A 14,637-nucleotide genomic window follows, 5' to 3' on the forward strand; every position below is an offset into this window, starting at 1 on the left:
TAATGTTTGTTTGCTTGGTGTTTGTTAATAGCGCCTTTAGAGGGCGGCGGTGAGTAACGTTTGTTTACTTGGTGTTTGTTAATAATGCCTTTAGAGGGCGGCGGTGAGCGAGGTTTGTTTATTTGATGTTTGTTTATAGCACCTTTAGAGGGCGGCGGTGAGTAACGTTTGTTTACTTGGTGTTTGTTAACACCAGAGGGCAGTTTGGCCGCTCTAGACTGTACTTTAATAGTAGCATACAATGATCAGAAAAGCAGTTCAGTTGTTAATCTCATTAATTTATATGGCAGTTAATCATTAGCTCAAATTTCGTAATCGTGCTGGGCCTAATCACAAGTCCATGCAAGAGCACAGTGGTGGATAACAGAGGAATGCTTTCAGTTATGGAGAAAAACTGTTGTACAGACCAAGAACACCACACAGAATGTAGGAATAGATGCGTCCAAAAAACTGAATAATATGTCAGTGTGACCTCAGGATTTACCACAGGTTAGAGAGCACTAGTGAGCCACAATGCAAACCACAGGTAAACTGTCTAAATTTATTGTGCAGTTCCATCATATTTGGATCAGACTTATGTTTGATATTAGAGTTGTGTGGTTCTGTAGACTCTACTTGGCTTGTGAGGTTAGATTATGGCTGGAATTAAACTTTTTAGAAAAGTTTGACAGTCTTGGTTCTGAGACGTTTGCATTGAATCGATTACACAAGCAGCATTATTTACAGGTGCACAACTGTTGTTCCCCTCTGTTCAGGGACTGCAGTGGTTCGGGAAAAGTCTGGAAAGATGTAGTCTGACCAAAAAGGCTAATATGGTTAGCAGTATGTGGAACTGAGTATTGAGTAGCAGTGAGTATTCACTGGTGTACAGTCATAGATATGATGGACTGCAGCTAATGGTCGTTTCAGTGATGGCGGCTTGGTGCTTTACACATTTTTCATCAGGGGTTTTTTATTTCTGTCCTTCCTCTACAACAGAGAGAGAACAACCAAAGGACAAATCCATCGCAAGCTAATTTCATTAGATGAATTCTGCCAAATGCTGTATATAGTCCTAGAGTTGCTTTACCCTGCCAGACTAAATTCCCTATATATTCTTTTATGGATATTTTGGATGCACAGCAGCTATATCTTCATTTCCCCGTCCATAAATCAGCTAGAATGTCTCTCTGCGTCCAGGGGACGGTTTGCACGAGTACTTAAGAGGCAGGATGGGTGGGGGAGGTGCGGGACAGACTGTACCGATCTTGCTTGCCCGAAATAGGCTCACCTGAAATGGTCCCTGGAGTGGAGAGTATAGCAAAGATCCAAGATGAATCACCCCGCCGCTGGCCTGCAGCTCATGCGTCATCCTGAATAATGGAGATTAATGTCAGGATTTCACTGTCAGTGTCCCGCATTATTAATCCCTGACCGCATCCATCACCCACTTTGGAATTCCTACTTGCAGCTGCTTATCAACTTATATTGGAAATATTTTGGTCCCCACCCTTTTCTTCTCCCCAGGTATTGGTGGGTTTATGGTTCGTCAGAGGAGCAAGACCGGGCAAGGCAAAGCCAAGCGGTCCCTGATCAGGAAGGACTCCACTGGGTCACTCACAGAGAACCCCATGGGGAAAGAGGAAGGTAGGGTTCAACAAGTTCCAGTGGTTCTAGTATTTTCCCTGCTGTGACACTGCTTGATCAACCCATGATAATCACCGCATGAGGTAAAGCAATGATTCAGCGATAAGTCGAGCCCCAAACATAGTTGATCATCCAGACTTTTGTTGTCTGAAGTTTGCTTCTTTGGGTTTCCACTGGAGCTATGAGGCTAATGTAGCTAATATGTAATGGAAGCCTGTTCCCTGCTGATTAACATGCAAAGTGCATACCTAAATTATCCCACACTTAAATTGTTAAATAATCTCTAATAAACTTGCTCAAGTGGTCTCTGACACATGTATGGCATACTGTTATCCAAAAAACAGACAAATGTATGCCCAACATTTGGAATTCAAGATGGCTAGCAATGTAGTGTACTGTTGCCCATTCGCATGTACAGTATGGCGTACAGTGTCAAGAAAAACAAAAAATCAATTCTTTGTTGGTCAGCTTTATTTGGGGAACGGGGGGAAAGTTGTGTACATGTGATTTATGTTAGAACCGTTGCTGGTTAGTGAATGAGGTTCCAGTACAGGGCCTTAGACCCACTGGTCTAGATTAAAATTGGTTATGAATATAGAATCTCCATTTACAGCCCCCTCCTAATAGTGATAGCCTAATAGTGAATTAGGCTACTTCAGGTGCATGAATTGTTGACACAGGCATTCAAATGCATCGCCAGTAGCACCGGACACTCTGGAGCATCTCTCCTAAAATCTCTCCAAAGCTTTTAGACAAAGCTTTGGTCCAAACGTTTGGACATACTGTGTAAGTGCACAGTGCTAGCACCCCCGGAACAGTTGGGTTTTGGAGAGAGAATTCCTATTCATAGTTTGTGATCTTGTCCACTACTAGAATTTCTGTCTGAAGATGCATCTCACAAAGTCTCATTTTAATCTAGGGCTTGTTTTCATATTTATCTGGAAAAGCTGGCTTTTCATGTCTGTCCTAACATATGGTGGCAAAATTCTGATTTATATATACATTTCAATTTATTTGTCTGTCTGTATTGTACAAATTGTTCTGCTTTGCCCCTTTGGCTCACACTTTGCCCCTTGTTGCTCAGGCTGGAATGAACCTGACACCCCCGTAGATGAGACGCCCCCTGTGACCGAACCCTTGGAGAAGGTCAAGAAGAGATACAGGAAGAAGAAAACAAAACTAGAAGAGGCCTTTCCATCATATCTCCAGGTACGTCAGCATACCAGCTTCAGCTCAGTTGTATAGCGCCAGGCTTTTTGGTGTCTGCATATGTAAATAAACAATGCTAGATTATGACAACATACTGAACAACTCTGAATTATAGGTTTCTCTCTTATACACATATTAGCCTAGCTTTAACTCTTTAAACCTTATAGGTTTTTGAGCCCTCATTTCAGCCCCTCACTCTTATGCCTACATACATCTACCTTCTTTGTACACTGTGCATTTTATCCAGTACACTTACTGTATAGGTGCTCTTTGTGGTTCTACAATCACAGATTGTAGTTCATCTCGACTGCAGCCGAGGTAGTGCGAGTCCTCGGTAGGACTGTCCTATAAAGGCTCCTCTTTAGTAGCCTACTGGCCACACAAATGGAACAGTCCTAACGAGGCTGCATGGTGATGTCACCAAAAAGGTCCCACCTCTTGAAATTTTGGCGCAAAACTTTTGAGAGAACTGGTGAGAGAAAATGGAACCTGTTGCATTGTGTTTGTTGCTATGGTAGCTAATACGCCAACAAGCTTATGTAGTACGATAAACTACATATATACTAGTACTTTTAAAATATGATATATGGGCGAATGCTTTAATTAATCGTTTTACAATTATAAGGTAATGAAGACAAATTCAAGGACGTGAACAACTTACAGTTTAAAACAAGCTCTGCTCCAACATGTTCATTTTCCAGCATTTTAATGGCCATTTTCGCGTAGAGAACTGTGGGTGACCAAAGGCCTGAAACGATATGTCAGTTGCGTCCTCGAAATCACTCAGAACGTAGGCCGCATTTCTAGGCTGTATATAAAGGGTCCTTCACTTTGGAACAGCCTTCCATGATGTAGTGGCCAAGAAATGCAGCCTACCTTGGCTGTGGCCTAGGCTTTGGACCGAAGTGTCCTACGACTTAATGACTTCGGTGCTTTCGTGGTAGTCAGCTGATTAATAACAGAATAATAACCCTGCATCTTTAGGGGTTAAATAGGTAACAACCACAATGACTGGAATACCATCCAGAACTAACGTCATTTTGTGTCTCCGACACTAATAGTCCTTTATATATAAGCCTAAGCTATTTATCACTGCCGTCATAAAACTACAAGGTGTCCCTGCGGAGACGGTCTTTGGCTTGGCGTTAACGCGAGCAGATTCGCTCTCGTCAGTGCGAACACGTCTGTGGTGGCGAATGAGCTTGTGCAGCCTGTGCAGGGACTCCACACTGCTGCTTTCGAAAGGATCCTCATGCTCAGCGCTGGCGAGCCAGCCATGCATTAAGTGCACCAGCTGTCACTTTGGGCTTTTCTTGTTCTGCAAGCCTCAAATTAAACTTAAAGGTCCTCACCAGAGACATGACTTTAATCAATTATTTAAATCCCAGCGCATTAGGCTTTTAATGTTTTAGCGCAGCGGGGAGTAGTCAGATTGATAGTTTGGAGCTGTTAGATACGGTGAAGTGCTACAAAGTTACTTAACCGGGAGGCACATGCAAAGCTAATGTTTGTATGTTCCTGGATACGTTTGAAGGTTTGTTTTGAGGCATGTTTGCACGCTTGTTACGTAAGCGTTTGTATGTAGACGTGTGTGTACTCTTAAACGTCGTAAGGCTGGCATTGTGTAGATGGTATAAGAGCGATGGCTGTTTCGGGCCCTTTCTTACCCACAGGGAGTTAACTGTAGCTGGGAGAGAGTCTCACAGCTGGGTTCTCTCCGTGGGCTAGGGCTGCTAGGAGCTACATTTCTCTAAGCAATGAAAAGGTTCTTTTTCAGAGGGAATTTAGACAGTAGATCTATATTCTGGTCTCTTCTGTATTTATTAGCCTCTTCATTAGTGGCTGTGCCTGGAGTCAGGATTTCTGTATCCCAGTGTATTTTGCTCCAGATGGGTGTATCATGTATTTGCGCAGTGCATCCTGGGTATCGTAGTGAGAAAACACTGATGGATAAACAGAAAAAGGACAGTTCCTGTGAAACTGATGAGGCTGAGTGGATGCAGTACTGTGCGATATGCAGAATATTACACATCATGACAAATAATTTAATAAATTAATTAATAAGTTAATTTTACACCGCAAAAGAAATTATATCTTGGCAAGTGAAATTTTTTTAGATCAATAGTCAATTTCGCTGTGTTCGGAACAAACCTTGTATCTCCATTTTTGTCGTTATTCAGTTTTTGGCATAGTTTGAAAGTGTCTGTTGCCCTTTATATCGTGCATAATTTTTATGACGAATGAACCAATAGAAATGACCCAAAATGACTTGGTAAGACGTCTGGTTCCATTGACTTATATTAAAAGTAAAGTATGTTTTTTCCTTCTACTGTAAAGTTGCCATTTTGGAGATACAAGGTTTTGTTCCAACAGCAGCGATATATCTGGTATTTCTAATTTTGTGATTGAGGCTTAGTATGAGATTGTTTAACTTATATCTCAGTGTTTTATTTGTTGTGAGTGATTTTAAGTTAAATTATCTCACTGGCAGATGTTGGCAGCTTGTAAGAAATAAGCTTGAAACAAGCAATAAAATCTGCCAATATAGTGAGATTATTTGACTAAAATAAATTAAAAACAGGTTTAAAAATAACTTAAGATTTAAGATAATTTGATATGTTTTGCAGAGGTGGTGTCGCTTATTGTTTTTACAGATTTTGTTGGTGTTTTTGTGCATGTTGTCGACTAGTGTACTCTACTGTTTTCTGGCGTATTTGTATGTATATGGAGATGCTCCATTTTGAGCACTCTGAAATCTGAATTTGCTGTTTGTGTGTTTGTGGTGCAGGAGGCGTTCTTTGGGAAGGAGCTGCTGGATAAGAGTAAGCAGAGCAGGCAGGCTTTGCAGATGGGGCCAGCAGAGGACGAGCCAGCTCACAGCAAGCTCCACAGCACCACCAGCAGCGCCAACAGCAGCTTCCTCGACCCCTCCTCTGACCCTTTGCTCAGCGCTGCAGCCACGCCCATCAGCAAAGCTGGGACACTGCGTATGTTCACTTACATGTTCACCATCATCTCTCTCTGAGTCGCTCAGCCTCTCACTGCCTTTTCTTACGCTTATTCAGTCTTTTTAAAATGTCTCTTTTCTGTCTTGGACCCAATCCCATTTCTTATTTTAACCCCTACCCCTTGTTTTCGAGTGTCAACTTGACCCTTGTAACTGAGTTACAAGTGGTAGTGGTTGAGATCTTCCCTCTGAAATGGGACCCTCAAATAAAAAGAGCTTTACTTCAATAACAGCTACTAGCGCTGCTCTGTAGGCGACCCTGCCAGTCTGCAGTGACAGCAGAGGAGGGTAAAGTTCAGCTCCTCACTGCTGGGCTTTAGTTACATTTAGGGCATCATATGCCTTCAAAGAGGGGGGCAATTATTTCTTATTGCCCACCCCTAATTCTTCAGTGATATGAAGCTGAAGTCAGATATTCACCAGTTTCATGTTCACATTGTCCCGTTCCACCTTAAATGCAAATCTTACATTCTGGCACCTCAGGAGTCAGAACTGCTGCACCGTTTAAGGTGGAATGGGAAGTTTAGCTGCCAAGACATCAGCAAACTACTAGCGATATTTTTATGCTTGCTATGAAGAAAAGGACCATAATACATGGAAACGACATTAAACTAAGATAATACGATGATTTTTTAAATTTTTAATGGAGAAAACTTTCACATTTGTGGGTTTCTTTGGTCGCTTGCGCAGCCGTCTTTCCGTTTTTTCTTTTTCTTTTTCATAACACTCAGTTTGAAGTGTTTCTCTGAAAAACCTCCGTTTGGAGGGCCATGTAGCTCTAACACTTTGTCCTACCCCTCTATCTCAACAAACATCGGGACACCCTACCCCCTAGACGTGAAAGCGCAAAATGGAGGGGTAGGGCTAAGTGGTAGGGGCGAGGGGTGAAATGGGATTGGGCGTTATTCTCTCTCTTTCTCTACACCCCCCATATCTTTCTTCCCTCTCTTGCACTCTCTGTCTCTTCTTTCTTGCTTTCCTTTTCTCTGTCATGCTCTCTCTCTCTCTCTCTCTCTCTCGCGCTCTCTCTCTCTCTCTCTCTCTCTCCTCTGTGGTATACTTTCAGTCATATGTAGTGTCACTCAGGAGCGTTTATAGAGGCCTGTGGATTCATTGTGAATTGCTCACCATTGTTTGGGGAAGAATGCAGCCTTTCCCTAAAGTGCTGCCACGTCAGGTCACATCTTACTGCTGTGGGTTCCAGTGAAGTCTGCAGGGAGGGATAATGCACTTTATCAGTTCATATCTCTCTTCACAGTCTCGCATAGCATAGCATAAAGCCAAAACACTATCTTATCCTACTGTGGAGCTCTGGCAGGCGGACTGAGGGGCTTGTTTTTGTTCTGTTTTACCAAGGGAGAGAAAAAAAATGCACATTACCAATATGAACTTTGGACCATATGGGTTTTTTTTTTTCCACTTTGATCCCTACAAGTACATTCTTGAAGGGAGAAGAGGCTCGTTTCAGCCACCTCATTCTCCACTCTGTCTCCTCATCCTCAGTTCTGTCATCCCTCATTTAAAACCAGATCCACAGTCCGGCCCTCGTGTCCAAGCCCTCGGCGCTAGCTGTGCCTGAACTGCACTTAAAACCCAATTTACCAGCTCTTGTCCTCTTTCCTGAATTCCCCGTCTGGCTGCTCTGAGAGGATAGAAGCCCAGCAATCAAAGGGCTGGGTTTTGAGGCCTTGCTGGCGTTCTTTGGGGGAGCAATCACTAAGCCATTTGCAGGCTTTCAGGGCCACTTGTTTGTCCTTGGAGATTTTCTTTTCCCATAGACACAAAAGGGTTGAAGCTATCCTTTAACTAAACTCAGTGTGTATACTCTGCGGATTGTGTCTCTCAGTTTAACCCCTTGATGCAGCGATTTCTCAGCCACAGTTGTGGTGAAGCCTTTCTGAAAATGTTTGTTTTATTCACAGTTATTTATTTAATTGTTTATTTAAGGGCTGTCAAACAATGTAAAATTAAAAATAATCTTAATCACATTCGTCTTATTTGCTAAAATTTTACCCTGATGAAAGATTTATTCTTTTAATAAGCAGTGCCTTTTGTTTGCTTTCAGTAATTCAGTAATGAGTTCAACTCAGAGTTCACATTAACCTGAACTCATGTGATGTCCACAGAGTAAATGCAATTTCAGGTTTATCAGTGACTTTCAGTGAGAGCTGCAGTTGTTGCACGTTCCAACCAATGAGTTAATAAATCATTTTTATAATAAAGATACAGTCGTTGGTTCCAACTCGCTCTTGTTCATCCATCTCATGGATTCTTGTTACAGTGGAGACTCTCGAGGGAAACTGGGGCTTCGCTCTTTACTTTTAGTTTTCTTAGTATGCTGCTTATTGATTTACTGAATTTACATTTACGATATTTAGCACATACTTTTATAAAGCGATCAGCAAAAAGTGCTTTGTTGTCCGGTCTGAGAATATATCCTAACTTAGGGTTGGCAACATGCAGCTCTTTTACTGTCCTGTTGTGGCTCCACAGCAAAATTAGATTTTTAGGTAAAAATAAAATAAAATAATCCTCCTTTACAGTAAAATAAAGCTCTGCTGATCGTTCAACACAGTTTAACAATAAATGGTCTTAAACTCTGGAGTTAGAACTGCTGATTCACCCTTTAACCCTGAAGGTTGGCATGCAGACTGCTGGTCACCATAGCAACAGACAAGTCTTGCCTAGCTAGTAGGTGAAGAGAGAGATTTAAGATGAACATCAATAATTTGGAGACAAATGGACTTATTTGCGTTTATAAGCACTCAGCTGGTTTCCTGATACGTTTAATCTGCAGTGAGAAACTTTCAAACACTGAAGTCAGCTTCTCCATCGCCAGCTTCTTGTTCTGCTGCACCATTTAAGGTGGAACGGGAAAATACTCATTCATTCTCATTCACCAGCTTCTTGTTCGAATTTTCCCGGTTGGCGAATGAGAAGCTGACTTCAGCTTCGTGACTTTTTAGTCATTAGTTCATTCTTTAGAAATAATTTTTCCGTTCCACCTTAAATGGTGCAGCAGGCACGGGAAAATTCGAACAAGAAGGTGGAGAATGAGAAGCTGACTACAGTCTCGTAAAAAAATCTAACTTGGGAGACATTTTACAAAAAACTGTTCCACTTTTGGTAATGTTTCCTGCTGGAGATGCGAGAAAAGTGGCCATAGCTGAGCTAAAGCTTAAAGCAGAGCAAAGTAAGTCTGTGTTTTCGTTTATATAATATTTTTTAGCCTATAAAATGTTGTGGCTCTCAAGGTGGTTTGATTTTTGTTGAAAGGACAAAATGGAGTGCTAGATTAGCATTCCTTTAAATGCTTCAGTTTATCTATAGGTCTCCTGTGAGCACTGTCAAGGTGCTGAAGGTTTCCCTTTATAGGCCATTTAAAAGCTTTCTTTGAATGAGAGGGCTACAGTCATGGATTCTGTCATAGCAACATAGACTGAGCTGCAGCTGGGCTTCAGCCTGCACTGCAGTGGATGGTTAGAGGGGTCAAACTAGGTAAATGTGTAAATGGCATTAAAAATATTAGTGGCATTAGTATTTAATGTGTTAACTTTGACAGCCCTTATTTATTTATATTGCCATTGTTTTGAATTTTGGTTTTTGCTTTTCCCCTTTGAAGCTATTTTAATCTGACTATAACCAATATGTTACTATATTGGGGTCAGCTTTTAAGTGTACTTACTTTAGTTGTATGCCTTACCAAACTTTCAACTTCTACATCTAGCACGTCAAGTTCTTCCAGTTCAGTGGTCGATTTTATTATTATTATTATTATTTTTTAATCAAGCTACTAAGATGCTAATAGGCTCAGAAACCCCTATGTTCTCAATCTCCAGCCAGTGCAGAGGACCCTTTAGCCGAGCTGGTTCTGCAGTCAGACGATGATCTCCTGGGAATGCTGTCGGATGACCTGGTCAAGCCAGGCCCAGATTCAGGTAGAACCCCCATCCCCGAGTTTAGTCTCCAGCTAAAAGTCTCCCAACTCTGTCCCCTTTCTGCAAATGCTCTAGCTAACACACTCCCCTGCTGGAACGGTCAGCACCATCCTCGTGTCATCCTTTTTATGAGTTTTACCTTTTCCTCTCACACTGTTCACATATTTTATTGCATATTTTTGCTGCATTGTTTGCTTAGTTTCTCATTGCATGCTGTGCATCTTCTTTTTAAACATTTGTTGTTTGTTTTTGCTTTGCGATGCTTTACTTTGGGTTTTGATTTGTAATGCTTTGGTTTTTATCTGGTTTGGGTTCTTGTAGGTCTTGATTTATGCCCTTTCCAGGTGGACAGCTCCCCCTCTCCGTTCGGTAAGCGCTCGGTGGCAGTTGTGGCTGTAGGAATAGAGCTGTCCCCTTCTCTCGCTCTGGCGGCCCCCCAACGTTTCTCTCACACTTCCTCTGTGCATGCCTCTGTTCTTCTCTAATCCTCCCTTCCTTACACATGTACACGCGTGCATTCACGCTCTTCTCGTGTCTCCTGACTTCTGTCCTTTTGATTTAACTAACTACTCGTGAATTGCATGCTCCTCTATGCCGAGTTTGAAGCCAAGTTGAGCTAAACTGCCTTAGAGTGATGTTGGGTTTGACAGCACCTCCCCTTGACACCTCTGAGTGTTTTAGGGAGACGTGGTAAGTGGTAAGCGTAGACAGACTGAGTGAGGGGCAGCTTCATAATTAATTTCCTGAGTTTCCCAGCCGGTAACCTCAGCAGAAGTGCAGAAAAAAGGTCAAGTTAAAGCGCAAGTTTCATTTCACACAATTTAAAGAACCTTTTGCTGGAAAGGACACACTCTCCTAGTTGGAGTTTTTTTTGTCACAGAGGGCCAGGTAAGACCAGTGTCCTAGGCCTTGATGAGAGACAGTTATGCGATTTTTGTGGTTTTATTTTTCATTTTTTAAAAAGGTTACAAGTGTCAGTACAATATTGTGCAAAGGTCAGAGACCATCCTTTTATTTATTTATTTATTTGTTTATTTAATTTCCAATCAAAACAGCCGTTAAGAACAAGTAGTTCATTTTTTAGTGTAAGGAGGGAAAAAGTAGAAACCATTTAGCAGAAAATTACACAGAAGCCTCAACAATTAAATATGGTATCAGTTTTTAAGTATTTACTGTGTCACTCTTTACCTTTATTCCAGCTTCCATTCTTTTCAGGAGACTCACTTTCAGTTCCTCAAAGAATCTGCAGACACACCTCCAAAGTTCAGTCTTAGAAGCTGGTTGATCGTTTTCTGAAGTAATCAAACACATTCAGTGATGTTGAGGTCTGGACTCTGGGGTGGTCAGTCCATCGTTCAGCTTCTTTGTTTGATGTGTCCGTCTCCTTTTCTCAGTGAGGTTCTTCTTGAACAGCTACACATCCTTTCAGACCCACAGCGCTGAGTCGTCTTCTCACAGTGGAAGGATGGACAGAAACACCTGTGGATGTTTTCAGATCTGAAGCAGCTTGATTTTCTCCTCTCTCTCAGAGATGAAAGCTTTAAGTGCTGTTTATCTGATGGGGGCAGTTTTTTTAACTCTATTTTTGGGCTCACTCCTTCCTTATGAAGATAGATTCTTATATCTAATCTCCTCGTAAGTTTGTCTTTTAGTCATTGTAGATGCACATGAGAGAAATTTGAAGGCAGCTGAGGTGAGTTAGGGTAGTTCCTTATGTGTGTTTTATAAGGAAAATCATGTCAGTGACTCCTTTGGGAACAGCTTTTGTTGGGATGATGCAGCTGTTACTGGTTGGTTTTAAGGTTGGAAGAATGGAATAGATAAAGTGACGCTAAGGTGGACAGATTAAATACTGATAGTTCAGAAATGACACTTGGTGTTTGAGGCTTTTGTGTAGTTTTAGGTAAAGATTGGAAAAATAAATGTCATTAATACTTTTTATTATTTTGTTCAATTTTATTCTGACATTGATAAATGAAGAACTTAATGGCCTTCATGGCCGTCTTGACTGGAAATTAAGTAAAATAAAGGGTGGTCTCTGACTTTTCTGCTGTTTGTGTGGTCACCCCCCCCCTTTTAAAGTCTTTTTGTTTTTCCACTAACTGAATATAATAGTCTTGCCAAGAATTCCTGAGCGCAATCTCTGGCCTTTTGATGTTGATGACAGCATTTATTATGATTAATCATTGCAGTCGCCTACTGTATTTTTTATTGATTAAGCCCTCATCTATTCTAATATGGCAGGATACAAGATGATGAAAGAACGGCTATTTTTGGTGCGGTACAGTTTTTTTCACACTTGGTTGGACAGGCAACACAAATTAGGTTCCTGTTATTCTTGGAAAATTGAGTTAAGGGGAGGAGAGGGAGAGGTGGAAGAAACATAAGCATGTAGAAAGATTATTTTACCATGACATGAAGGATCGGCCCTCGCTCTCCTCTCCCTCTCTGGTTCTTATTTTTTCTGAGCTCTCAGACTCAGTAGAAAATAAATTGCTTGTCAACACTGATTTTAGCCTCTCTAGTTTGACAGCTCAGGATTTTTTTTCCCACATGATCTTTTTTCAGATGGGCTTTGGTTTTTTCACTAGATGTCCTTGTCTAAGCATGAAACTAATGAGTACTAAATAGCCTTTCTTGCCCCCAGCTGGTTTGGACATTGGGGCCATCCCTGACGATCCCTCAGGCACCCCTCAGCCTGCCCCTGCCCGGGGCCCTCGGCAGCTACAGGAAGAACCTCTGGATGTGATTTTGAGCCCTGAACTGGACAAGATGGTGACTGATGGTGAGGACTCAGGCCTTAGCAAGCTTAACTAATTGCTAAAAAAGAGAACAGTTTGTAATCCATGTTAATCCAAGTAAAAAAAAAAAAAAATCTTAATTTCAACACTCTTGGCTTAAACCGAAATTCAGGGGACACTGAGCCGAAAACCAAAACCGGTTTTATTTTTCTTTTTTCCACTATTGAATGAAACAAACTACAAGTTAATGATGAAAAACGAGCTTTATTATTGATTATAGGTAAATACAGTTAACATAAACTTAATTAATTAGAACAGTATGTACCTACAAAATCCTACAAAAAAACAAGAGTGCATTCAGTACAGTGAATTTCAGTATTTTTAGTTACACGTTTTTGTTTTTTTTTGTTTTTTGGTCATATTAAAAACTGAGGCTACAGATGGGACTTTCATTTCTGCTTCTGTTTTGCAGTATTCTGTGTATCGAGTAGGATGTTGTGTTTTCTGGTGATATCAAACCTGTTGTGGAGAAGTTATTGGATGTATCTCCTCTCGATAGACAGCTAGTTATCAAATTAGCTTTGTCTAATGTTCCTCATCGAAACCAGGAAATAGTTTCACATGGCCAGCGTTTTTATTGTTGATCTGCTGTTGTTTTTCTGAAGGCAGCCAAAGAAATTAATGTTATTATCTATGCAAGGATTTGAACCCCAGTGGCCAGCATGCAAAGCTACAGCATGACTCACTACATCATTTAATCACTACTTAGTACTTTATGACTTCATTTAAGAGTCTTCTGTCCCTTTTTTGACAATTACACAAAGTTGGTGTAATTATTAACACCCTTTATTGCTGATGTTGTTTGGTTGTTGTTCAAAATAACCACCTTATGGATTGTGATGCTTAATTGAAGAGATTATCAGAGCTTTATTGATGGGACGTCCAGCCCTTTGACATGTGGCAGGTCAGCACTGCTGAGGCGAACTGCTGGCACCCACCAGAAGAAGTGCTAAATTTCATAGATCCCAAACTGACCCACAGGCTCTGTTACCAGGGTGAGGTTGAGCCTCATCTTGCTGAATTAGATCTTGAAGAATGGAGGCCACAGTATATTATATAGTTATTATATGCACTAAACAAGAGGACACTTTTACACTCTGAGGACAAATGGTCAGGGGCTCAAGCCTCCCCAGGGTCCATTTGTGCACATACCTGGTCTAATGACCAGCTTTGGAGAGTGAAGGAAAAGCATTGTTTTCAATCACTAATTTTCCTTACCATTAAAATAATTTGTAAAGTGTTAGATTGTTGTTAGACCTTGACAGAGTCATAGGTCTGTGTGTTTGCATAGTAATTTGACCATTTTTGACCAAAACTTTTGTGCTTCTGTACAAATTTCCTAGTGACACAGAAGCATAATTTGCTAAAAACTGTGCGTTGTTGATACAGCTTTATAAACTGTATATCGGTTTCCTCTTCAAACATATTCCACTAAGTATGATTATCACTGCTTAGTCACTTTCTTTTTCTGTCAGACTTACGATTTTCTACGAACCATTTAGATGCAACATAAATATACTGTTCTGATTAAATATCCACTTAACATTTTTAATATATGTATTTATGTGTCTGATTTTTTTAGGGGCCATTCTCAGCAAGCTTCAGATTCCAGGTTTGTACCCGTTCCCTTTTCCCTCCACGTTGAATTATTGTTCTTTGGCAAATTGTGTAAAAAATGATTAATACATGATTTCACAAGCGTAACATGGCACTGGTACCCATGTGTCCGGGTTGTACATAATGCAGTGCACCATGGCAGCCTTAAATGTTAACTAGATGTCCTCTCTCCATTTAGAGCTGGAGGGGAAAGAAGTGGAAGACCTGTTTACAGCAGTGCTAAGCCCAAGCACCAGCCAGTCTCCTCAACTAGCACAGCCTCCCAATCCTGTCCCCAATGTGCCAGTCATGCCAATGTCACACAAAGGCCCAGGTATGCCTTAGAGCTGTCTCTTCACTGTGTACTCATGAATAGACAAGGCAGTATACAACACACACTTCTGAATTTGCTGCTTGGCAGTGAGTTGTTTTTGACTTCCCTCCTTACCCTGATAATTTG

The 14,637-nt window shown here is 41.1% G+C and overlaps 1 protein-coding gene across 3 annotated transcripts in view; it reads left to right on the forward strand.

Moving 5' to 3' along the window:
- The window catches only part of kmt2ca (lysine (K)-specific methyltransferase 2Ca), a 249,803-nt gene that overhangs the window by 205,778 nt on the left and 29,388 nt on the right, over positions 1–14,637 (forward strand). For 2 of the 3 annotated variants that reach the window (XM_036581780.1, XM_036581789.1), the window contains 8 exons: positions 1,507–1,626; positions 2,711–2,835; positions 5,624–5,822; positions 9,682–9,780; positions 10,102–10,149; positions 12,428–12,565; positions 14,164–14,193; positions 14,377–14,511. In XM_036581780.1, coding sequence (XP_036437673.1) covers positions 1,507–1,626; positions 2,711–2,835; positions 5,624–5,822; positions 9,682–9,780; positions 10,102–10,149; positions 12,428–12,565; positions 14,164–14,193; positions 14,377–14,511 — 894 coding nt within the window. The remainder of the gene's footprint in view (positions 1–1,506; positions 1,627–2,710; positions 2,836–5,623; positions 5,823–9,681; positions 9,781–10,101; positions 10,150–12,427; positions 12,566–14,163; positions 14,194–14,376; positions 14,512–14,637) is intronic. The other variant, XM_036581798.1, reaches the window with a different exon arrangement.

This window comes from Colossoma macropomum, unplaced genomic scaffold (assembly GCF_904425465.1).
Source record: "Colossoma macropomum unplaced genomic scaffold, Colossoma_macropomum, whole genome shotgun sequence".
Taxonomy (NCBI): domain Eukaryota; kingdom Metazoa; phylum Chordata; class Actinopteri; order Characiformes; family Serrasalmidae; genus Colossoma; species Colossoma macropomum.